The sequence below is a fragment of the Anomaloglossus baeobatrachus genome, chromosome 5 (genome assembly GCF_048569485.1).
Source record: "Anomaloglossus baeobatrachus isolate aAnoBae1 chromosome 5, aAnoBae1.hap1, whole genome shotgun sequence".
NCBI lineage: Eukaryota > Metazoa > Chordata > Amphibia > Anura > Aromobatidae > Anomaloglossus > Anomaloglossus baeobatrachus.
This window is the reverse complement of record NC_134357.1, coordinates 134,052,967-134,080,198: the sequence shown is the minus strand read 5'-3', so window position 1 is coordinate 134,080,198 and position 27,232 is coordinate 134,052,967. Positions and strand designations below refer to the sequence as shown.

Genomic DNA, 27,232 nt, shown 5'->3' with positions numbered 1-27,232 from the left:
AGAAGGTCCTGTGCCAAAACAGTACATGGGCCTAGAAGAGAAGACAGAAGAGGGTCCTGTGCCAAAACAGTACATGGGCCCGGGAGAGGAGACAGAAGAGGGTCCTGTGCCAAACAGGAGAGGAGACAGACACAAGAAGGTCCTGTGCCAAACAGGAGAGGAGACAGACACAAGAAGGTCCTGTGCCAAAACAGTACACGGGCCCAGGAGAGACAGACAGAAGATGGTCCTGTGCCAAAACAGTACATGGGCCTAGAAGAGAAGACAGGAGAGGGTCCTGTGCCAAAACAGTACATGGGCCCGGGAGAGGAGACAGAAGAGGGTCCTGTGCCAAAACAGAACATGGGCCCAGGAGAAGAGACAGACAGAAGATGGTCCTGTGCCAAAACAGTACATAAGCCCAGGAGAAGAGACAGACAGAAGAAGGTCCTGTGCCAAAACAGTACATGGGCCTAGAAGAGAAGACAGAAGAGGGTCCTGTGCCAAAACAGTACATGGGCCCGGGAGAGGAGACAGAAGAGGGTCCTGTGCCAAAACAGAACATGAGCCCAGGAGAGACAGACAGAAGATGGTCCTGTGCCAAACAGGAGAGGAGACAGACACAAGAAGGTCCTGTGCCAAACAGGAGAGGAGACAGACACAAGAAGGTCCTGTGCCAAAACAGTACACGGGCCCAGGAGAGACAGACAGAAGATGGTCCTGTGCCAAACAGGAGAGGAGACAGACACAAGAAGGTCCTGTGCCAAACAGGAGAGGAGACAGACACAAGAAGGTCCTGTGCCAAAACAGTACACGGGCCCAGGAGAGGAGACAGACAGAAGAAGGTCCTGTGCCAAAACAGTACATGGGCCCAGGAGAGACAGACAGAAGATGGTCCTGTGCCAAAACAGTACATGAGCCCAGGAGAGGAGACAGAAGAGGGTCCTGTGCCAAAACAGTACATGAGCCCAGGAGCGGAGACAGACAGAAGGTCCTGTGCCAAAACAGTACATGGGCCCAGGAGAGGAGACAGAAGAGGGTCCTGTGCCAAACCGGAGAGGAGACAGACAGAAGAAGGTCCTGTGCCAAAACAGTACATGAGCCCAGGAGCGGAGACAGACAGAAGGTCCTGTGCCAAAACAGTACATGGGCCCAGGAGAGGAGACAGAAGAGGGTCCTGTGCCAAAACAGTACATGAGCCCAGGAGAGGAGACAGAAGAAGGTCCTGTGCCAAAACAGTACATGGGCCCAGGAGAGGAGACAGAAGAGGGTCCTGTGCCAAACAGGAGAGGAGACAGACAGAAGAAGGTCCTGTGCCAAAACAGTACATGAGCCCAGGAGAGGAGACAAACAGAAGAAGGTCCTGTGCCAAAACAGTACATGGGCCCAGGAGAGACAGACAGAAGATCCTGTGCCAAAACAGTACATGGGCCCAGGAGAGGAGACAGAAGAGGGTCCTGTGCCAAAACAGTACATGGGCCCAGGAGAGGAGACAGAAGAGGGTCCTGTGCCAAAACAGTACATGAGCCCAGGAGAGGAGACAGAAGAAGGTCCTGTGCCAAAACAGTATATGGGCCTAGAAGAGAAGACAGAAGAGGGTCTTGTGCCAAAACAGTACATGGGCCTAGAAGAGAAGACAGAAGAGTGCCAAAACAGTACATGGGCCCAGGAGCGGAGACAGACAGAAGGTCCTGTGCCAAAACAGAACATGAGCCCAGGAGAAGAGACAGACAGAAGAAGGTCCTGTGCCAAAACAGTACATGGGCCTAGAAGAGAAGACAGAAGAGGGTCTTGTGCCAAAACAGTACATGGGCCTAGAAGAGAAGACAGAAGAGTGCCAAAACAGTACATGGGCCCAGGAGCGGAGACAGACAGAAGGTCCTGTGCCAAAACAGAACATGAGCCCAGGAGAAGAGACAGACAGAAGAAGGTCCTGTGCCAAAACAGTACATGGGCCTAGAAGAGAAGACAGAAGAGGGTCCTGTGCCAAAGCAGTACATGGGCCCGGGAGAAGAGACAGACAGAAGAGGGACCTGTGCCAAAACAGTACATGGGCCCGGGAGAGGAGACAGAAGAGAGTCCTGTGACAAAACAGTACATGGGCCTAGAAGAGAAGACAGAAGAGGGTCCTGTGCCAAAACAGTACATGGGCCCGGGAGAGGAGACAGAAGAGGGTCCTGTGCCAAAACAGTACATGGGCCCGGGAGAGGAGACAGAAGAGGGTCCTGTGCCAAAACAGTACATGGGCCCGGGAGAGGAGAAAGACAGAAGAGGGTCCTGTGCCAAAACAGTACATTGGCCCAGGAGAGGAGAAAGACAGAAGAGGGTCCTGTGCCAAAACAGGTCATGGGCCCAGGAGAGGAGACAGAAGAGGGTCCTGTGCCAAAACAGGTCATGGGCCCAGGAGAAGAGACAGAAGAGGGTCCTGTACCAAAACAGTACATGGGCCTAGGAGAGGAGATAGATAGATGAGAGTCTCGTGCCAAAACAGTATATTTGCCCGGGAGAGGAGACAAACAAAAGAGGGCCCTGTGCCAAAATAGTACATGGGCTGAGGAGAGACATGGGACCCTCCTCATTCCCAAAACAGAACTCTAAAATGCCTGAGAATGGAGTGTCAGAGCTCCATTCATTGTCTATGGGATTGCCAGAGATAGCCGAGCATTCAGAGCTCAAAGCATTCTCAGGACTGGTAAGAGAGTGATTGATCAGCAAGTTATCACTGACCTTGTGGATATGTGTTAACAAGCTAAGCTGAGCATAACCATCAAAATCAGCTTGTCAATGCACTATTCACAGAGGTCTAGTTTCACAAACCCCCTTCAAAGCCATTCATATCTTGTAGTTTCTGAAATTGCAGTTAGCCATTCACTTCCTGGCTAGTGGAAAAGTCATCTAACGGTCCAACCAGGTCAATGAGTGGTCAAATAAGTAATAAAATCACAAAATAGGAACGTCAGAGTAAAGGCGGCTTAGTGTTAGGCCCTGTGCCCACGGGACTATGTACCCACGGATTTTGCTGCGGGAAAACCTGCGGATTTATCTGGATGTTCTAGATAAATCCGCAGGTTTGCGCAAGTACAGACACTCCCCATGTTATACTATGGGATTTGGGGAGTGCTGTGTCCATGCTGCGGTATGTGCGGCTGCGGAATATGCTGCGGATGTCCCGCAGCCGCACGTTAATTATTCCTGTGGAAATCCCGCCTCTCCACTATGGAGCTAGAGGCCGGGACTTCCGCAGGTAAGTCACACAAATGTCTACAGGTTTACCGCAGATATTTTGCTGGAATCCCGCAGCTATGGATAGCTGCGGATTCCGGGGATCAGCTGCGGGAAACCTGCGGACATACCTGAGGATATATCTGCAGGTACAATGTCCTGTGGGCACATAGCCCTTGACTCTATGCTACTATTTAGGCTTAAATGGAACCTGTCACCCTATAAGCTGGAGCCAGCAGCAGTGAGCCCTTATATACAATATTCTGGAATGCTGTATGTAAGTGCCCAAGCTGATCTGGACAATGTAAAAAAACACCTTTATTATACTCACCTGCGAGGCGGTCAGGTCCGATGGATGTCACTGGTCTCAGTCCGGCGCCTCCGCTCTTCATTCGCCGTCTTCCTTCCCTGCTCTGTGTGGATGACACGACCTACGTCATCCACATAGAGGCCTTCATTGCGCTCCTGCGCATTTTGACCCGCCTGGCTGAGGGCAGAGCAAAGTACTGTAATGTGCAGGTGTGGGCAAAGGTCAAAGAGCTTCCACGCATTACAATACTTTCATCTGCCCTCTGCAGGGCAGATCAGAGTGCGCATGCGCAGGAGCACAATGACGGCCTCTGTGTGGGTGAGATAGGTAGCGTCATGCACATGGAGCTGGGAAGAAAGTTGGCGACTGCACAGGATAAAGGAGGCACCAGACCCAATACCAGCAACGGCCATTGGACCCGATCATCCCGCAGGTGAGAAACTCTCAGAAAGTCTTCATGAAGGATGCAAACTGATCAAAAACTTGGAACTTCTGCTTTGAAAACTCTTCAAAAATACTCTGCGTAGGTCCACAGTTTTTTACATGGATTTGGGAACAGTCACTCCAAACAAGGGGGCTCTGTAAGGTTCATATAAAGAAGTGTAGTGTGATTGTGTTGGGTAGTGATTCAGAACTGGTTTTGAATTTCCTACCCTGAAAGAAAAAAACAGGATATTGTATTCACACTTGCAGAGCTTTCTTGGAACATGTGTAGATACTGTGCATGTATGCAGTAGTATCACTGAAGCCAGAAATTAGGAGATATATATATATATATATATATATATATATATATATATATATATATATATATATATATATATATATCCTGACTTCATAGCTGTGATCAATATGAAACGCTTGTGACCTCATCCTTATTTTTAGGCTTTCCTGCAGTGGAACACTGAGCATATAATACATTGTGCCCAAGCATCCTATGGCCACAGTGAGCATGTAGCTTAGATTTTGCTGATCTTGTTGGGCAGATCGGTTGGATTCCACCTCATCTAAAAACACATTAACTAATCAAAGGATTAACTTTAATATTGCTGTGATTCCTCCAAAAACTGAATAATAATGTCCCTATACCTGTGATTGCTGCATCTCCTATACAGTTCTGTGCAGTGATAATCTGCAGCGTTCTGTGATATATCTGGACAGCTGATCTGCCGGACTCTGTTTAGCACCAGTATTTTCTGTACATCTCCTTGATGCTGACTGATTAAGTCAAGACCTCGGAAGCTTTTCTGTAGTATCTGGCACCAAGATGTCAACAGTGGATCTGTGATTTTCTGGGAGTTGTATGGAGCTCCCACTAATCAGATGGTTTTCCAGCACATCCAACAGGGGCTTGAATGGCATCCAGAGAATTTGGAGGCCAAGTCTACAGCTTAGATCTTTTTTGATTTTTTTCAAACCATTTTCAAGTAATATTTGCAATATGGCAGGGTGCTTAATCCTGCAGAAAGGGACTGCTAAGATTAGGGGAAACCACTGCCATGAAGGCAAATGAATGGTCTGTAATGATGAGCGAGTTTCGAAATACTCAGATTTGCAATACTCGTAACGAGCACTATCTAATACACACAAATGCATTCTGAATAGTGTGTGCAAGACAAGTCAATGGGGAATACTCGCAATTTAATGAGTAACTCAAATGACATACTATTGTATTAGACAGTACTCGTTACGAGTATCACGAATGTGAGTATTTCAAAACTCGCTCATTGGTCAACTTAAGGTAGGTGGCATCTGTCAAAATAACACTTGTCCCAAGAAAAGAGCTCTATGAATACACAACAATCCACAATAAATTCATGGTAACACCCGCTGAAGTAGCTTCACCTAAATTGGATGGTCCTTCCAGCATCTAAGACACTGTGTGCACATAGCCTGAAAATCTCAAAAGACTGCGCAAACGCACATTGTCATTAGTACTATGCAGTGCCTATGTTCATTCCTGTGAGCATTTATTTAGCGCTTGGTACCCCCAAACAATCACAAGAACTCGGGTACACTCCGTATTCCGGCTGAAAGGCACAGTGTGCACATACACTTATGCACTTGCCCTGTTATGTTTGATGGTTGCCTTTGCAATTGTCCATGACATGTTGGCACCTATAGGTAAATGAGAAGTGCTCCGCAAACAAGACGTATCCAGCACATTGTGCGGCAGTAGCTCTTCTGTATATTCACACCAGATAGACCCCACTTGCTTCTTTGAGGATGAGACCATATGGCTAGCTTTCCTTTGGGCCACGTTGGTACGAAATCACCAGTGTATATTGCCAGCAACCCCCTAAGCCCTGCCAGCTGTGAATGCCGTAACGGTCATCAAGCTACTGAAATTTGTCCCCTTAATTACTTATTTTTTAATAAACATATTCTTGTCCTGCAACAAATACAATCAGATGTACTGTACATAGAGAAAATAAATATTTGTTTAGGATGCCACTTTATTACATAAAGACCAGCCATCAACCACGGTTTTAATTTATTTGAATACGTAGTTTTTCTTTTCTTCAGGAGCTTTATCAGGATCTCCGCCATATTCCAAGTACAGATTGTTATAAGGATACTGCTTGGGAGCCTAGAAGGAACGACAAAGTAATAATGATTAATCTGTAGTATATATTTATAAGCGAGGAACGCAGAGGCTAGATCTACAGTTTAGCCTGGACACCCCATCTGCCCAAGATACATATTAGCAGGAGAAATCTATGGGAGTAGAAAGACACCTGAGCTTTTCTTGATCTTGAGCAGCTCATCTTTAGATTGGATGGGCATCAGCTCAAAATATAGCCAGAGCATCAAAGATATATATTTCTTTTTTTTATATTCACAAAAGCTTAAAACAGTTAGCGCAAGAACAAGATCAACAATTCATCCAGTGGCATCCCCAACCAATTACCCAATCGGGTGCAGAGAACCCACCCTGTCTATTCATTGACTAATCACCTGCTGGAGATGGACAAATCTTGTGTTCAGTCGTCTACGTAAATCCCAAAGACAAGAAATGGACCAGAAATGTAAATACACGACCATCACTTCATTCCAATTACAATTTCGTAAACCTCACTGATTTTCATGTTTGAACACAGTCCGAACAAGTTGAAGTGGGAACATCCACTCTTTTATGCAGCTGAACATTTTTCTGTGGATTTAGCCACTGCAATGCCACAGCAATACCTGCACTTGTTACATGGGGATTGTGCTGAGGTTTTACAGCGAAACCACAATGAGTTTCATCCCTAGACATTCAAATATGCAAACAGACTCTTCAGAGAGGAAGTGGACTTGAACGCCAAAAATCGATCCTTTAAACGCTCCTAGCTATATGACTTGAGATAAGAAGCCAAACTAGACTTGCCATTTTCAGTCACTTGTTTTGGGGGATTTGCCACTCATCAGCACAAAGCAGAAGGTCTGATTTAGCTAGGTGAAACCTCTGATAGAGGATTTAAGGGGTAACACTTCTTCTGGAGTGTGCCCAATTGGTGTAAAGGGGGCTTTACACGCAACAACATCGCTAACATAAATGTCGTTGGGGGTCACTGAATTCATGACGCACATCCGGCCTCGTTAGCGACGTTGTTGCATGTGACACATACGAGCGACCGCTAACGATGAAAAATACTCACCAAATCGTTGATTGTTGACACGTCGTCCATTTCCCTAATGTCGTTCCTCGTTGTGGACGCAGATTGTTCGTCGTTCCTGAGGCAGCACACATCACTACGTGTGACGCCCCGGAAATGACGAACAACACCGTACCTGCGTCCTCCGGCAGCAAGGTGGGCGTGACCTTCATGCGGCTGCTCTCCGCCCCTCCGCTTCTATTGGACACCTGCTATGTGACGTCGCTGTGACGCCGTACGAACCACCCCCTTAGAAAAGAGGATGTTCACTGCCCACAGCGACGTCGCTATGAAGGTAAGTATGTGTGACGGGTACTAGTGATTTTATACGTCATGGGCAGTGATTTGCCCGTGACGCACAAACGACGGGGGCGGGTGCTTTCACGAGTGACATTGCTAGCGATGTCGCTGCGCGTACAGCAGCCTTAAGGAGATATAAGCTACGCAATGCTGCTCTGGAAAATGAAATTAATAAGTATCCTCTTCAGAGAAGAGGAGGACTTGAACTCTAGTGGCACCTATTGAGGGTAACAATCCTAAAAGTCATTATCGAACTTTTAAACGAAATACAGAAGTTGCTGTTTTTCTTCTTTATACGTAATTTTTTTTAAAAAAAATGTAAACCCCATCCACATATACTGTGGTGTAATTTGCGCTATACTACATCTGAACTCTTGTTTTATTTGGTTATATAGTACCATCCTATTTCACAGCGCTTTACAGACATCATCATCACTGTCCCCATTGGGGCTCACAATCTACATTCCTTATCAGTATGTCTGGAGTGTGGGAGGAAACCAGAGAACCTGCAGGAAACCCACAGAGAACATACAAACTGCTTGGAGATGTTATCCTTGGTGGGACTAAAACCAAGGACCCCAGCGCTGCAAAGCAACAGCGCTAAGCACTGAGAAAGCCCTGCTGCCCTTAAAGGGAACCAGTCACCAGATTTGCCAACTATAAGCTGCAGCCACCCCCACTGAGCACTTATAGACAGCATTATAGAATACGGTATATAAGAGCTCAGGCTGCACTGTATTACGTAAAATACACTTTTATAATACTCAACTAAAAGGCGGTCCAGTCCGATGGGTGTCCCTGCTCTCCAGTCCGATGGGTGTCCCTGCTCTCCAGTCCGATGGGTGTCCCTGCTCTCCAGTCCGATGGGTGTCCCTGCTCTCTGTGGCAAATGTCATCCTCCACCTTCTTAAGCCCGTGTGCATGACACGTCCTACATCATCCCCACTGGCCGGCACTGAGGTTCTGCACAGGCACACTTTGATCTGCCCTGAGCAGAGCAGATCAAAGTATTGTAGTGCGCATCTGTGGGCAATCTTTAATCTTTCCTTGCACCCGCGCGTTATAGTACTTTGATCAGCCCTCAGCAGGACAGATCAAAGTGCACCTGCACAGGACCACAATGTCGGCCTGTATGGATAATGTAGACGCGTCATCCATACTGGGCTTGGTAGAAGGACGGAGATTGCCACAAAGAGGATGCATCGGATCAGTGACACCCATCGCACTAGACCACCCCTGAAGTGTTTTTTACGTTATGCAGCATGGCCTGGGCTCTTATATATAGTATTCTGGAATGCTGTATATAAGAGCTCAGTGATGGTGGCCACAGCTTATAGTCGCCAAATCTGGTAACAGGTTTCCTTTAAAATAATGCGACTATATGAGTTCTACCCTTATTACAATCTACTCTGTATAACATTTACCGTATTTTTCGCTTTATAAAGACGCACTTTTCCTCCCAAAAATTTGGGAGGAAAATGGGGGGTGCGTCTTATAATCTGAATATAGCGGTACCTGGGGGTCCTGTCCGTGCGGCGATCGGGCGGCCGGGGGCCTGTGGCTGCGTGCAAGCGGCCGGGTACCTGTGCTTGCGTGCGGTGGCAGCCAGGTAGCCGTGGCTGCGTGCGGGTGGCGGTCGGGTGCTGCGCGCGGGCGCCGGTCGGGTGCTGTGTGCCACCGGCGGTCGGGTGCTGTGTGCGGGCATCAGCCGGGTGCTGTGTGCGGCCGGGTGCTGTGTGCAGGCGGCAGACAGCTGCCGCCCGGCCGCTTGCACGCAGGGTGGGCGGGCAGCCTGCTCGCTGCCACTCTGTGCGAGCGGGGCAGGCGGCTGTGCAGCAAGTTACCCAGTTTGTCCGCAGTCCCAATTTCAAATGATGGCGCCGGGAGCGGGCGAGTGCGCAGATGGAGCTCTTGGATGAGAGCTCCATCTGCTCATGCGCCGCTCCAGGCGCCATCATTTGAACCGGGACCGCGGACACTCACTGCATCGACCTGCTGCACGATTCACCCGCCGCCGCTGCTTCTGCCGCCACCACGGGCCCCCCGACTCCTGACACCCCGGACGCCACGGCACCTGCCACCACGGACGCCACGGCACCTGCCACCACGGACGCCGCTGCCACTGACCCACCGTGCATGCCAGCACAACCTCTAGCTCCTGTGACCCCGCTTCACCACCACTGCTGTCCCCCTCCGGTAAGAGAACACCGGAGTATAAGACTGACCCCATTTTTTTTTTTTTTACCTTTTTTATGTCTAAGTTTGGGGTGCGTCTTATAATCCGGTGCGTCTTATAAAGCGAAAAATATTGAATGTACATAATCTTGATTATAAAATACTTACAACAGGCGAGTATGAGGGAAACACGTGACCGACGTAGAACAATGCAAGCATTGTGCCCAGGAATATAACCAAAACTTTACACATGGTATTGTACGGTGCAGGGGTGGGCGACGTATCAACCCGGACACGGATGTACTTGTCAAAGTCCCAGTGCATCTAACGGAAAAAGGAAAAGATAGCTGCGTAAAACACAGAAATTATCGGTCATTGCGCTATATACTGCATATTATGTAGACCGGTCCGCTGCTGGCTGTGGTTGCAATATACACATTGCTCCCTCAATTAGACACTTACCGCCTCGCCCCAGTTTCTCCTAGAAACAGGATTGTCCCACGAGTACCATGGATCTCTTTCTTCCTGTGATTTCTCAGGCAGCATGGGATAATCGCCAAATCTATAAAAAGTATACATAAACAAATCTCAGTGATCCCATCTTATATATGCGCCATGTACGATAAAGAGATACATTTTGGAAACTGTAGCAGTGAAATGTTAATTTATCACAGATGTTAACACCTTGCCAAGCTAGAAACTATGCAGCATCTTCCATACAGTTTATTATTAAAATCGCCCAGGTGAAAAAAACTCCAAAAACTCAACTACTTAATCAATAAAAAGGGGGAGCTACTATGGATCAAGTGCAACCATATATTCTGAAGTTACACAGGCAAATACAATGATAGAAAAGCCAGTCCGGAATTTATTTATACTATAGTGACCCTAGTATGTCACTATATCTGGCTCTGCCTAGCAACGGAGGGTATGACGCCCTAACGTAGCTGGGCGCCCCCGTTCCTCGACGGCTGACCCTCACTCTCCCTAGTTGACCCTACCAATATAAGGAAGGTGTCTGTGCCCGCTAATCTCAGTTGTTAACACATAGTGTAGTACTCCATAAAGAGTTCAACTAGAGGATTAATACCTCAATAAACAAGTTTCCAGGTACAGAACAAAAACAAAGGACATCTGCCTACAGTATGTCTATCAGTATACAATGGGGACAAAATGTACTTCCCTCAAATTGATTCTGTTTGCATGGCCTCAACGCGTTTCCCCGCCCATCATCGGATCATCAGGAAGCCCAAGGGTGATGATAAGAAAATATAAATCCCAGCATCATGTGTGGTAGTGGCCGGCGCCATTGAATCATTGGTTTAAATAAGCCAGACCTTAACACTAGAAGTCCACTATGGAGAATTAACATACCAGGCTACCGTCCCCAGGTCGTCACTGCACATGTCCGTTTCCATCCGACACTAGAGCCCATAAACCTCCTAAGAGGCACTACTGCGCATGTCTCTGACGTTGCCGCCAATCAGCCATCTGTATCGTCACTATTAAGGAGGGAGCTCACCAAGGAGTCCCTCATATCCAATCACTGTGTGGTATCACTGTCACATGGGACAGAATACCTCACATTGCTGATACAGGGCCATACATTCCAGCACGGAGACTGCAGCTCTGTCGGCCAATCAGCCGACTCTATCGCCGTTGCTAAGGGGCGTCCCCGCCCATATCCATGACGCTCCTCCCTGGCAACCTATCAGAAACATATCGCCATCACATAGGACTGAATGCCTCATGTACCTGATTAGGGGCCATACATTTTAGCACAAAGAAGGCTTGCCCGGCGTCCAATCATAGAATCGCGTCATCACAACCCAGGAGATGGAATCCTCCACCTCTGGTTGGACATATCACGTCTGCTCACGGGCACAATAACAAATCATGCCATAAAAGATATCCCACATGTGCAGCAGCAATCAATCCATAAAAAGATATCCCACATGTGCAGTAGCAATCAATCCATAATGAAAATCGCTCCCATCAGGGCATAGCGTTCCTGCTAGTAATAAAGTGCCCCAGAAAATGCCTGGTAAAAAAGGGGGATATGTCTTACAAGGTGCAGGACGGCACCCATTAACCCCTATATAGATACATGCAGTATAACCTCAGATTATACCTGGTATGATTATGCACTGGTTTATTATTTATAAACCTCTCCATTTTATAACAGGGACTATTTAATTATGTGAGGGGGAATAGGTAAATCAATATGGGGTCTGTCCCCAACAGTTAAACCAACACGTAAATAGCAGCCCCTAGGTATCAATCACTATACAAATGAAAGTGACCTTTCAACGATATAATGGAATTAAAGATAATATTTAATATTTTCATTAGGCCGCTAAAATGCCCACAGATCGGACAACCTCCATCCCACAATATACCTGTCCCCCCCCCATTAACATTAATCATATAAGGGTCAGGCTCCATTAACCCCTAGACGTAGACTTAAATACCTCACGCCAAGAAATAGACATAGAGGAAGAGGAAGGGGGAGCGGGAATAGGAGACCACAGAGGGGAAGATGGATGAATTGGTGGGGGAACCGTTATCAACCCACGAATATGGGGGGTCCAGGAGAACATGGGACCACAGGAGGTCAGGAACCGGGACACACTTTGGCACCCGCTTCTTCTGGTCCACCTGGATCCTCAGCCTCATCATCCTCGTCCTCTTTTTTAGAGAAAGGAGTATCCGACCGTTACGAATTACGGAAACGGCAATAAGGGAAAAAAACCTCGATTCAGGCCAGATTATAAACTTGTCATCTTGCCAACTTACAGCAGATATGACATCCTTATTACAGAAAGGTCTCTCTTATGTACCACAGGTAACATTTGATAAATTTAGTTGGACAAAGGACATCCATTTGTTCGGCCGAAAATTGAAATGGCACAAGTTTTTTTAAGAATAACGATCGCGAGAAATGTCATGAGCTCGGTATAGACATGGAAGATTTGGGAGTGGTTAACACTCTGACAGAATTGCTAGAGGAAGGGGAGACTGCTAGAGGCCTAGGTCCTTTTACCGACCTTAAGAAAAAGAGTCGGAGACAACCACCAACTGGTGACTTGAGTAGTATAGATATTTTCATCAGGGTGGTAGAGGAGGATTTGAGTAGGGTTCGATATTTTGAGGGCCCAGATAACTTGACTGAGGGGGAAAGGGAGGCGTTGCAGCAACTGGGAAAAGATCAAAGTATCATATTGATACCATCTGATAAAGGTGGGAACCTGGTCCTTATGGACCATATAGGGAGATGTGCTACTTTATGCTAAGAGATAAAAATACCTATAGGGTTCTTGAGAAGGACCCAACGGAGGTCTTTTGTCAGGAATTAACATGGAGTTTGGACATGGCCCTTGAGAGGTTACTAATATCTAAAAATGAGTATGAATTCATGATACCGGGGAACCCCATGATACCCACCTTTTACGCGATTCCCAAGGACCACAAGGGCTTGACCCCCCTCAGAGGTCGTCCGATAGTTTCGGGAGTGGGGTCAGTGACTCAGAACACAAGTATCTACCTGGATAGGGTGTTGAGACCCTTTGAGACGTCTCTCCCATCCTATATCAGGGATACTTCTGACCTACTCCTAAAGATCCAGGATATAGCCTTTGAAGGGGACTTTTACCTGGCATCAATAGATGTCGAGTCCCTATACAGCTCAATTCCTCACTCGGAGGGTCTTAGGGCGGTACATCATTTTCTCCGTTCAAGAGCAACTTTCCTGCAAGATCACAACAAGCTGATCCTGGAACTGTTAGATTTTGTGTTAACACACAATTATTTTTTGTTTGATGGTAAGTACTTCCACCAGCTTAGGGGCACAGCAATGGGGAGCTCATGTGCTCCCTCGTACGCTAATTTGTTCCTAGGCTGGTGGGAGGAAACAACCATCTTTAACGTCGATACCCCTTGGTGGGCTCCCCTGATACTATACTGGGGGAGATTTATAGACGACGTTTTTGTCATCTGGGCAGGTACCACACAGGAGTTCCATCGGTTTGTTGAATGTATTAACCACAATGAAATTATTCTCAAATTCACCTATGAGATCCATGAATCACAACTTCCATTCCTGGATGTGTTTATTACCAAAAATGAGGAAGGCCTCTTATCGACTAAAACGTATCGTAAGCCCACTTCTACTAACAACTTACTGCGCTGGGATAGTTTCCACCCGTTGCCTTTGAAGAAAGGCATACCAAAAGGCCAATATCTCAGGGCACGGAGAAACTGTTCGGGGAGTCATGAGTTCTTCGAGTAGACCAATGACCTGAGGAGGAGGTTTAGGGACAGAGGTTATCCCCAACACGTTCTACATGGGGCTTTTCAACATGCGATAGGTAGGGACCGTAGCTCCTTATTACAGACTGGTAAGAAAAAGGAGGAGGAGGGTGGCCCGTTTAGGGTCATTGGAACATTTGATAACCAGTCTGAAAGGGTTTCCCAGATCTTACGAAAGCACTGGGGGATCCTTAGAGCTGATCCAGACCTTGCTGACGTGATACCACCTTACCCCATGATAACGTATAGGAAAGGGGGCTCGACAGGTGATCAATTGGTGCATAGTCACTATAGTCGACCGGTGTCGGGGGGGACATGGTTGGATAGGAGACCCCTGGGCACTTTTCAGTGTGGGGGTTGTAAATATTGTGATTGGATTCTACAGGATAAATTTTGCACTAGTGCCAATACAGGTCGACGGTACTATATGAGGGACTTTGCCAATTGTAAGAGTGAGGGCCTGGTCTATTTGGCAAGTTGCAGCTGTCCCCGCGACTACGTGGGAAAGACAACCAGGGAATTGAGGAGGCGAATAGGGGAACACGTGGGAGACGTCAGGCATAAAAGAGACACTCCTATTGCCAGGCACGTCTGGGAACACCATCAGGGTGACCCTAAATCGATTCACTTCTGTGTTCTTGAGGTTGTTAGACGGAATTTGAGGGGTGGGGATTGGGATAATAGAATCTTACGGAAGGAGTGCCAATGGATCTTTTGTCTCAAGTCCCAGACCCCTAATGGCCTGAATGAGAGGTTGAACTATACACCATTCATTGCTTAGGGGGCCTTACTTCTGTAGTTCAGAGTATTGGACATTTAGGTTCTGGTTAGTTAGGACCCTTCATCGGCCCAAAAATGGGGCCCCTTTTTTTCCACGCAGGGGCGTGAGGTATTTAAGTCTACGTCTAGGGGTTAATGGAGCCTGACCCTTATATGATTAATGTTAATGGGGGGGGGGGGGGGGACAGGTATATTGTGGGATGGAGGTTGTCCGATCTGTGGGCATTTTAGCGGCCTAATGAAAATATTAAATATAATCTTTAATTCCATTATATCGTTGAAAGGTCACTTTCATTTGTATAGTGATTGATACCTAGGGGCTGCTATTTACGTGTTGGTTTAACTGTTGGGGACAGACCCCATATTGATTTACCTATTCCCCCTCACATAATTAAATAGTCCCTGTTATAAAATGGAGAGGTTTATAAATAATAAACCAGTGCATAAATCATACCAGGTATAATCTGAGGTTATACTGCATGTATCTATATAGGGGTTAATGGGTGCCGTCCTGCACCTTGTAAGACATATCCCCCTTTTTTACCAGGCATTTTCTGGGGCACTTTATTACTAGCAGGAACGCTATGCCCTGATGGGAGCGATTTTCATTATGGATTGATTGCTACTGCACATGTGGGATATCTTTTTATGGATTGATTGCTGCTGCACATGTGGGATATCTTTTATGGCATGATTTGTTATTGTGCCCGTGAGCAGACGTGATATGTCCAACCAGAGGTGGAGGATTCCATCTCCTGGGTTGTGATGACGCGATTCTATGATTGGACGCCGGGCAAGCCTTCTTTGTGCTAAAATGTATGGCCCCTAATCAGGTACATGAGGCATTCAGTCCTATGTGATGGCGATATGTTTCTGATAGGTTGCCAGGGAGGAGCGTCATGGATATGGGCGGGGACGCCCCTTAGCAACGGCGATAGAGTCGGCTGATTGGCCGACAGAGCTGCAGTCTCCGTGCTGGAATGTATGGCCCTGTATCAGCAATGTGAGGTATTCTGTCCCATGTGACAGTGATACCACACAGTGATTGGATATGAGGGACTCCTTGGTGAGCTCCCTCCTTAATAGTGACGATACAGATGGCTGATTGGCGGCCAGAGCTGCAACGTCAGAGACATGCGCAGTAGTGCCTCTTAGGAGGTTTATGGGCTCTAGTGTCGGATGGAAACGGACATGTGCAGTGACGACCTGGGGACGGTAGCCTGGTATGTTAATTCTCCATAGTGGACTTCTAGTGTTAAGGTCTGGCTTATTTAAACCAATGATTCAATGGCGCCGGCCACTACCACACATGATGCTGGGATTTATATCTTCTTATCATCACCCTTGGGCTTCCTGATGATCCGATGATGGGCGGGGAAACGCGTTGAGGCCATGCAAACAGAATCAATTTGAGGGAAGTACATTTTGTCCCCATTGTATACTGATAGACATACTGTAGGCAGATGTCCTTTGTTTTTGTTCTGTACCTGGAAACTTGTTTATTGAGGTATTAATCCTCTAGTTGAACTCTTTATGGAGTACTACACTATGTGTTAACAACTGAGATTATCGGGCACAGACACCTTCCTTATATTGGTAGGGTCAACTAGGGAGAGTGAGGGTCAGCCGTCGAGGAACGGGGGCGCCCAGCTACGTTAGGGCGTCATACCCTCCGTTGCTAGGCAGAGCCAGATATAGTGACATACTAGGGTCACTATAGTATAAATAAATTCCGGACTGGCTTTTCTATCATTGTATTTGCCTGTGTAACTTCAGAATATATGGTTGCACTTGATCCATAGTAGCTCCCCCTTTTTATTGATTAAGTAGTTGAGTTTTTGGAGTTTTTTTCACCTGGGCGATTTTAATAATAAACTAATAAAATTGATGTTTTAAAGGGATTTGTGTTGCACACTGGTTAAACAGATATTGAACATTCCCATTAGTATATTTAATTGTTAAGCATCTTCCATACAGCCAAACCAAGAGGAGTTTTCAGATATACAGAGAACATATTTAAAAGGGATACATGAGTGATAATTGCATACAGTTTATTGTTACCTTGGGCAATGCCTGATCGTTTGGATCGCTAATAAAATTTTAAAGGGAGACTCAGTGATGGGCAAACACTAAAGTGCATGAATGCTCGTAATTCAATTTGAGTTGGTCAGAGCCTGACACGAGTAACGAGTAATATGGAAAGTCAATGCTTGATGTGTTCAGGTCTACGCCCACAGCCGGCCATACACAGAGCATTTCCAGAGGAGGGAGGGGTTTCTTTTTGGTCACACTACATCCTAAAACATTTTTTTATCCTCCATGACAGCCACACAGGCTGTGAATGGCTCTCCTTGGGCTGCCTGCACACACTGTGCTATGAAATGAGTCTATGCGTTGGACTGTTTCATGGACGACTGGGTTGAGCACCGCAAGTAACTGAACACCCTGATGATCAATGGAGTCCAAGCACACTTGCCCATCAGTAGACTCAGTACCAAACCAGCCCAATGTCTTCTTCATTCTCAGGATCGCTGAGGAGCCCTGAGGGCGGGCTCTTCTACACTTGCGATTTCTATGTGTGAGTGCGATCCGATAAAAAAAAAAAAAAAAAAAAAAAAAATAAATCGGATCGCACTCGCACCAGTGTTAACCCCTTCAGCCCCCGGGCACTTTCCGTTTTTGTTTTTTGCTCCCCTTCTTCCGAGAGGCGTAACTTTTTTATTTTTATCAATCTTGCCATATGAGGGCTTGTTTTTTGCGGGACGAGTTGTACTTTTAAATGAAACCATAAGTTTTACCATATAGTGTACTGGAAAACGGCAAAAAAATTCCAAGTGCGGAAAAATTGCAAAAAAGTGGGATTGTACAATAGTTTTTGGGATATTTTATTCACCGTGTTCACTATATGGTAAAACTGATGTGTGGGTATGATGCCTCAGGTCGGTGCGAGTTTGTAGACACCAAACATGTATAGGTTTACTTGTATCTAAGGGGTTAAAAAAAATTCACAAGCTTGTCCAAAAAACGTGGCGCACGTTTTGCGCCATTTTCCAAAACCCGTAGCGTTCTCATTTTTCAGGATCTGAGGCTCAGTGATGGCTTATTTTTGCGTCTTGACTTTACGTTCTTAACGGTACCATTTTTGCGGGGATGCTACGTTTTGATCGCCTGTTATTGCATTTTGCGCAAAATTTGCGGCGACCAAAAAACGTAATTTTGGCGTTTGGAATTTTTTTGCCGCTACGCCGTTTACTGATCAGATTCATTGATTTTATATTTTGATAGATCGGGCATTTCTGAACGTGGCGATACCAAATATGTGTGTATTTTTTATTTTTTTAACCCTTTAATTTTCAATGGGGTGAAAGGGGGGTGATTTGAACTTTTAGGTTTTTTTATTTTTTTTTAATTTTTTAAAACTTTTTTTTTTACTTTTTTTTTTATTTTACTAGTCCCCCTAGGGGGCTATTGCGATCAGCAATCCGATCGCTCTGCACTATCTGCAGATCTCAGCTCCAGAGCTGAGAACTGCAGATTTGCTGCTTCACTTTCAATGCCGGCTGTATTCCGGCATTGAGAGGAAGTGACTCATGTTAGCTACAGGCGTCATCACATGACCCTGTGCTACCATGGCAACCGCCGAAAGTCACGTGATCATGTCACGTGACTTCCGGTGGGGGCGGGGTAAGTCACTGTCATGGCGGCGCCCATATACATATCGCTGCCAAGACTTTGGCAGCGAAATGTAAGGGGTTAATGGCCGCGGGTGGAAGCGATTACACCCGCGGCTAGCAGGCACACATATCATGTTGATAACAGCTGATATGTGCGCGTCTCGCCGCCGCCTGCCGGCGGCAGGGGGCGGGGCTTACCGGCACACGATCCATGACGTACCTAGTACGTCATGGGTCGTTAAGGGGTTAATCAATGAGGCTGTTTTTACCGGCACAACTCGTGCCCTCGGTGAAATCGCAGCATGCTGCGATTTGCACCGAGTCTCAGCTCTCGCACCCCCATGCAAGCCTATGGGAGCGAGAAACAAATCAGAATACGGGTGGCATGCGCATGTCATACAAATGGCATACGCATGTCACAGGGATCCTTGACACTTGCATACCGTGTCAGACTGGCTACTGGAGGAATCTCCAGTAATACCAGTCCTGGCCGCGATTACATGCACTGAACTCCGGAGCTGTCACCTGAGCTCCAGAGTGCAGCCTGAACAGCGAGTGCTGAGTGACTGATTCCTTGACGATTGCTGTTCAGTTCAGCACAGCTGCAGACAGGCCGGGCTGATGTCTAGAGCTCAGTGCAGGTAACCGCGGCCAGGCCTGGTATTACTGGAGATTCCTCCGGTAGCCAGTCTGACACTGCTTGCATAGCATTCACATACCACTCGCATGACGCTCGCATGTCATACGGATGCTATGTGAGGAAAAAAAAAAAAACCACACACACCATACGCAGACCACACGCAGGACACTACTCACATTTCTAGCCGAGTGTCGCTGTGAATTTTCAAACGCAAGTGGAGAAGAGCCCGTAAGCACATTTACTGATCATTAACGGATAACCCTAAAAACCCTGGAATAACCAGTGGAGTAATAATTAGATTCGGTGAGAGTCCCCAAAGTATTTTGCAATTAGGCTATGTGCGCACGTTGCGTACTTCACTGCAGAAATTTCTGCAGCGATCTGAAGAGCACACGTGCGCTTCAAATCGCTGCCGAAAATGTCCGTAGTGAAAAAAAAAAAAAAAAAAGCCGATTCCATGCGCTCTGACTGCAGCTTCTGCCATAGACCGAGCAGGAGCTGCCGGCAATGCGCACGGAAGAAGTGACATGTCACTTCTTAGAACGCGCGCTCCGGGCAGCAGCCGAAACGCTGTGCTCTAAGACACTACGTGCGCACGACTACTGCATAATCTCCATAGATTATGCAGGGGACGCATGCAGTTACGCTGCGCTACAAAGCGCAGCGTAACTGCATGTAATTACGCAACGTGCGCACATAGCCTTACACTGCAAAGCAACGGGGGTGAAATAAGTAATGAAAAGTGATGATAGCAGCAAGAAAACACAATAGGTTCTTCTCACCCCATTCCATCATCTGGGTAAGGTTTGTAGTCCTCTAATAACATGTTATACTTCTTGGCTGCAGCTGCCCTTTCTGCTTCAGTCTTGGGGTAGGGTCCAGGTAAGAGGTGCTTTGGAAGGTCGGAGGCTGGAAAACATGTAACACTAATCAATGCACAATAGTAGACAGTGGTTCATATAGACTTCCAATCTAGTGGCACATTATCAGCTATGCTAAAGGTCCCTCGAACATCAGTGTCACACCTACAAGGCCTTAAAAAGCAGATACATCTATGAGAGTCATAAAAAGTCCACCGGACACTGTGGACACAACCTCATTACACAGCTCAGCTATTCTATGGTCAGCTCCGCTATACATGCCGGGGAGAGAATGGTTGTGCGCTGAAGAACCACATAATACTCTAATTAAATGTGGAGTTTGTAAATATTAATCAATATTTGTCACAGTCACTGCATTCAAAACATACATAGAGAGAAGAATTGCTCATTTTCTTTTTAACTGGTCATCCATGTGGAATTTGGTGGTTTTTTTGAGTAGTAGTTCATGTACAGGACAATTTACAATTTCCTTCATTACAGAATCTCTTTTTCTTGTACCCACAGTCTTGAATAGGAGCGATTTAACATTGGTCCAAGTGCGGTTTATTTTTCCACAATCAGCAGACTGAAAATACAGCAGTGTGAACCTGGCCTTAGGAGCACACAGTAGAGAAGAGGCAGGGACCAGCAGCACTGAGGAGAAGTAGGGTACTGCTGGGAAATAGGCTTTTATCAGATAAGTATAGGACTGGCAAATTTGCTATGTGACGTTGCATGCACAGGGGCAGAAGGAGATTAAAAAGAAAAAACAGATATAAGGATATGTTCCCACAATCAACGTTTGAGTTTTTTGAAGCTGCAGAATTTCTGCACCTTACTTTACTTGTGGGTTTTTTCTGTGCGTTTTTAATCATGTTTTCGATGTTGCGTTTTTGTCTCTAGTTGATGTGTCATGCTTTAAATAAGCTGCTTTGTTTTTGAAACTTCCTGGTATTGACATTTTAAGGCCCCCTTCACACATCAGTGATTCTGGTACGTATGGGCTAGTTTTTATACGTACTGGAATCACAGACATACACAGACCCATTATAATCAATGGGTCTGCGCACACACCAGTGATTTCTCACTGACAGTGTCTCCCTGCGGCGCACATGCATGTCCGTGTGTTCCGCACTGAGATAAATCCGTTTTTCTCTGGCATCACTGATGTCACATAGACCACACAGTGGTGTAATCCGTGTGACACATACCGGAGAAAACACATATCTTTGAAATAAAATTATTTTTATACTCTTGTCTCCAGAGCTGCTGTCTCCTGCTTACAGGCCGGCTAATTATGCTCATAAATACCACGAGCAGTCCTGGGTCTATATTGCTATTCCCTGCCTAACCGTCCCTGTATACACTAGCATAGATAAAGAGATCTTTAGAAAAAGTATTTCTATAGACCAGTGATGGCGAACCTAGGGCACGCGTGCCAGACAGGGCATGCAGAGCCCTTTTTGCTGGCACGCGCGTTGTCGCCACAATCAGCCACTTTAAACTGCCGATGTGATCGCGCCAGTAGTTCAAAGTGGTGTTTAGCAGAGGAGACATTTCTCCTCGCTCTGACACGCCTCCTCTACTGGGCTGCAGGCCTGTTGCCTAGGAGACGGAGGAGCGTCAGTAGGCGGCGCCAGCGTCTTGCGGCCGCGCGGGAACTGAAGTGACTGAGGACGCAGCGGCGCGCAGCGGTGGAGCGGGTGCTAGAAGGTGAGGTTTTTTTTATTTTTAAGCTGTGTGCGCGGCTGTGCCAAGGTGTGGGGGGACAGTGCCAGCACGGGGCAAACATGGAGAGCACGGGGCAAACATGGAGAGCACGGGGCAAACATGGAGAGCACGGGGCAAACATGGCTGCAAGGATGGGGGAAACGTGCAAAGAAGGAGAGAAACATGCAAAGATGGGGTAAAGATGGCTGCAAGGATGAGGGAAACATGCAAGGATGGGGGAAAACATGCCAGGATGGGGTACATTTACCAGAATGGGGGGGAAACATGAAAGGATGAGGGGAAACATGCCAGCATGGGGGTACATGAACATGCCAGAATGAGGAAAAATGCCAGGATGGGGAACATTTACCAGGAAAGGGGACATGCCTGGATGAGGTACATTTACAATGATTGGGTACATTTACCAGGAATGGGGAATATGCTGGGATAGGGTATATTTACCAGGATGGGGCCATGATGGGGACAAATATACCAGAATGTAGGAAATATATATCAGGATGGGGGACATGTTTACCAGGAAGTGGCCAGGAAGGGGGACAGAACTACACAATGAAAGGGGAGGGGAGCAACCCATACGTCTTTATGGGATTTCAAGATGTTCAGACTTTGAAATGTAGATGTGGATTACAGGGTGACATCTGATTGCATTCCAGGCTAAAATCTCTGTCTAATATGCTGCAATTTTTTCCAGAAAGATCAATCCAACTGCTGTGTCTGGAAAGGGCAGGGGCTCAGCTTCAATGTGTGGTAAGCATGCATGAGCGTGATGCCCCCTGCTGAAGAGAAGACGGCAAAGGTAAGGTTACAATCAATTATTTACATAATAGGATTGGTTGGCACTTTGGAAAAAAAAATGGGTTTAGGGCTGCAGTTTGGGCACTCGGCCTGTAAAAGGTTCGCCATGACTGCTATAGACCCTTTATGATATGCTAATGGAGCCTGGGACTAGTCGCAAGGGCGTGAGTTCCCCAGGCTAGTCTGCCCTCTTAGCATGCTTACATGCTATCCAATGCCCATTGCCCAGCATCCTCAGCAGTGACGCGCGTACATGTGTCCGTTGTCACTGCTTCAGACGCCGGGTTTAGGGTCAGTACGCATAATCAGAAGTCCTGGCACTTCCGGTCATGTGCACTAGACCTCTCTGAAGCCGGGATGCGTACACCTGACTTCATAGTATGCATGACCGGACGTGTTGGGGGAAGCGCACTGAGCCTAAACTCGGCGTCTGATGCGGTGACAACGAAACAGGTGCGTGTCACCGCCAATGACTTTGGGCAACGGGCACTGAACAATATGTCGCTTTGGGTGTACTACCATATTTTCCCTGAGCAAGCTATCCTCGGATGGCGATACGCGTTGGGTGGGGGGTACTTTCTGGGTCTCCACCTCCGCCATGACTGCTATTCCACCATCTCTCTTAATGCCCTAAGGAATTATCTTGCATGCGCTTTCCTTATTTGTGTTTCTGGTAAGGATCATAGTCTTTTGTATGCCATTTTTTTCTTAAGCCTGTTTTATTCCACCTTACAGGTATCTCTTACATGCTCTAATCCGGCTTGGTCATTCTGGCAAGATAGATATTTACATCTGAGTTTCCTTTTGCATGTTTACCCTTGCATGGATTTGTATTAAGCAGCTCCTTCATTATCTGTACCATTCTGCATTACTGTTGGTTGTTGGTGGTTACAGCACATGGTTTATATTTTGAGGTGGATACCTTCAGGGTTTTGTGCTGCATTATAGCAAACCCCTGGTATTTATTATTGCACTCTATCTTTTTAGATGGTTTTAAAAAATTGTGTTAGTGTCTTTTTCTACAATAAAACATTATTTATTTTTTATATCATTGTTTTGGTGATCTCCTTCTTAGCACACCCTTCTTTCTCTAATTTCTTATTCACCTGCCTTCATAGTAAGCATGACCGGAAGTGTTAGGGGAAGCGCACTGAGCCTAAACCCGGCGTCTGGTGCGGGGACAACTGAACAGGTGCGTGTCACCGCCAATGACTTTGGGCAACGGGCATTGAACAGCATGTTAGCATGTCGCTTTGGGTGTACGAACACATTAAGAGGGCAGACTAGTCAGGGGAAAATCATGCCCTTGCGACTAGTCCCCGCACTTATTAGCATATCATAGAAAATCTTTAGAAATACTTTTTCTAAAGGCCCCGTCACACACACAACGAGATCGCTAACGAGATCGTTGCTGAGTCAAAGTTTAGCGGGCTTTACACACTAAGATATCGCTAGCAATTGCTAAAACTATCGTACGCAAAAGCACCCGCCCCCATCGTGCATGCGATATCGTGTGATCGCTGCCGCAGTGAACATTATCGCTACGGCAGCATCACACGCACTTATCTGGTCGTCGGCGTCGCCGTGACTGCCGAACAATCCCTCCCTCAAGGGGGAGGTGCGTTCGGCGTTACGCCGACGTCACTAAGTGGCCAGGCAATCAAAGCGGAGGGGCGGAGATGAGTGGGACGAACATCCCGCCTACCTCCTTCCTTCCTCATTGCGGGCAAGACGCAGGTAAGGTTCGGTTCCTCGCTCCTGCGGTGTCACACACAGCGATGTGTGCTGCCGCAGGAACGAGGAACAACATCTATAAACAACCATTAACAATTTTTGGTTTTAGGACGACCTCTCCATGGTGAACGATTTTCACCACTTTGGAGGACGTTTAAGGTCACTGGTAAGTGTTACACGCTGCGATACCGTTAATGACGCCGGATATGCGTCACTAACGACGTGACCCCGACGATAAAACATTAACGATATTGTAGCATGTAAAGCCCCCTTTTGGTGACACAGTAGCGATCCCGTTAGCAATCTTGTTATGTGTGACACTTACCAGCGATCAGGCCCCTGCTGTGAGATCGCTAGTCGTTGCCAAATGGTCCGGACCATATTCTTCAAAGGCGATGTCCTGCTGTGCAGGGCGCATCGCTGTGTTTGACACTGTGACAGGGTCCCAGTGACTGCAGAGATCGTTATACAGGTCGCTACTGCAACCTGTATCGTTACTGAGTCGTTGGTAAGGTCTGACTGTGTGACATCCCACCAGTGACTTAGGGGTACTGCTCACATAGCGAGATCGCTGCTGAGATCGCCGCTGAGTCACGTTTTTTATGATCTCATTAGCGATCTCGCTGTGTGTGACACTGAGCAGCGATCTGGCCCCTGCTGTGAGATCGCTGCTCGTTACACACAGCCCTGGTTCGTTTTTTTATTGTTGCTCTCCCGCTGATAAGCACACATCGCTGTGTGTGACAGCGAGAGAGCAACAATCCTGAATGTGAAGGGAGCAGGAGCCGGCGTCTGACAGCCTGCGGTAAGCTGTAACCAAGGTAAACATCGGGTAACCAAGGTGGTTACCCGATATTTACCTTCGTTACCAGCCTCCGCAGCTCTCACGCTGCCAGTGCCGGCTCCTGCTCCCTGCACACGCTAAGCGGTGTGAGCTGGTAACTAAGGTAAACATCGGGTAACCATACCGGATGTTTACCTTAGTTACCAGTGTCCGCAGCTTCCAGGCGCCGGCTCTGTGCAAGCGCAGCGTCGCTTGCACGTCGCTGCTGGCTGGGGGCTGGTCACTGGTGAGATCTGCCTGTTTGACAGCTCACCAGCGACCATGTAGCGATGCAGCAGCGATCCGGACCAGGTCAGATCGCTGGTGAGATCGCTGCTGCGTCGCTAAAGTGTGATGGTACCCTTAAAGATCTCTTTATCTATACTACTGTATACAGGGACAGTTAGGCAGGGATTAGATATATACATCCAGAACTGCTTGTGGCTCTGGCTGCATATTGGACCTGACAGGTTCCCTTTAGATGTGTTCAAAGTAGCAAATTATACAAGTCCAATTATATCAGGTATCCTTCTCTGCAGACAGCTCTTGAGGAAAGTGCAGGGCTCAGACGGCGGATCATCTTGCTGAGCTTACGCCTTTCTCGGTTTCGTGCTGGCGTGGCTATTGTAATGACCCTGTCAGAAGCCCCCTCACACTCAGCACTGGTCCCCTGCACACACTGCACTGGCTCACACATGGCTGCATATGACAGGAGCAGAAGAGATCTGAGCCCTGGGACCTATAGCATGTGCGCTCTCTACACACAATGTAATGGGAAATAGGATCAGTGATGCAATGGCAGGAGGTGGAGGCGGCCTGCTCTGTAGACAGTGGTCCATAGTGGCCATACTATTCCCGCTCACTACTGCTATGCACGGAATACCCGGCAGCGGAGCTGTCACTGCCCTACACTGAAGGTGACCCGCAGCCCTCGCTTGCATCTCCCGTAGGACGATCGTTGGACCTGACCACACGTGACCTACCTGCCCGAATACTAGCACCTTGCAGGACCCGCCCGGCACTGGCTCCCCTCCCAGCAAGAGCTGTCAGGGCAGCCCTGCGAGTCACCGCCGCCAGTAAGCCGGCCCTGAGCGCCGCCATGATTATAATCTGCAGCAGTCCAATGCGCAGGCGCAGAAAGAACGGATCCCAGGGAAGGACAATCTTTATCTCAACGACCTGATAAGTAGTATGGCGGCTGCGTGTGGCCAAAATAAGAATATTGCGGTTTATAGGGTATTAACCATTTCATGTCCAGGAACATTACTTTTCACCTAATGGATTTCTGTTCTCAATTTCAATTTCATGTTGTTATCATTATTGTTGTTATTTAATTTTTATTTATCTACTATAGTTCATTTTTTTTGGGTGAGGGATAGTTTTCTGTTTGGACTCCTAATTAATCATTATCACAAAAGCCTGGAATGATGGCCTGAAAAAAAAGGTTCATGTCATCATAAGGCCTGCAACACACATCTGGTACGTGATTGGTACGTTTTTGCACGTACCGGAGACACGGAGACACGTTGACCAATGTTACCCTATGGTAGATGGCACACATACGTAAAATCACACGGAACGTGTGTCCGTGTGGTTAGTACGTGTGTGCGTTTTCCCACACGGCCGACATTTCCGTTTTTGACGGTCAGCACGCAGGCACGGACCCGCTAAAGTCAATGGGTCCATGCCTGCACGGACGGCACATATAGCATGTCCGTGTTCAGCACGTACCGTCCGTGTGCGTTTTTAAACGAACGATGTCGGGTTTTTTGTTTTTTTTTGTTAAATGTTAGTGTCTACTTACCTTTTTTTCTGCTGTTCTCAGTCATCATCCCTTTGGCGCGCGGTCTGTATCTTCCCCTGTCGCATACTCACCGATCCCCGATCATCAGCGTGGCGAGGAACAGCTGTTCCAAAGATACGCGGCTTCAATTAATTTGAAAATGCCGGCCGCTCATTAATCAATCTACTATTCCCTGCTTCCCCCGCCCACAGGCGCCTATGATTTGTTGCAGTTAGACACGCCCACACGCTGAGTGACAGCTGTCTCACTGCAACCAATCACAGCCGCTGGTGGGCAGACGACATATACTGGGCGGTAAAATAAATAATTAATTAATTAATTTAAAAAAAACGACGTGCGGTCCCCCCAATTTTGATACCAGCCAGGGTAAAGCCATATGGCTGAAGTCTGGTACTCTCAGGATGGGGAGCTCCACGTAATGGGGAGCCCCGCAGCCTAAAAATATCAGCCAGCAGCCGC

The 27,232-nt window shown here is 47.2% G+C and overlaps 1 protein-coding gene across 1 annotated transcript; it reads right to left on the bottom strand.

Annotated features, from left to right (window-relative positions):
* Positions 1-5,949: 5,949 nt before the first annotated feature.
* NDUFB8 (NADH:ubiquinone oxidoreductase subunit B8) lies at positions 5,950-26,108 on the bottom strand. Its single transcript, XM_075347230.1, has 5 exons — positions 25,953-26,108; positions 19,809-19,935; positions 10,087-10,186; positions 9,793-9,948; positions 5,950-6,101 (listed from the first exon to the last, which is right to left on the bottom strand). The coding sequence occupies exons 1-5, from the start codon at positions 26,068-26,070 to the stop codon at positions 6,006-6,008; spliced, it is 597 nt and encodes a 198-aa protein (XP_075203345.1). The 5' UTR covers positions 26,071-26,108; the 3' UTR covers positions 5,950-6,005.
* Between the last annotated feature and the right edge of the window lie 1,124 nt (positions 26,109-27,232).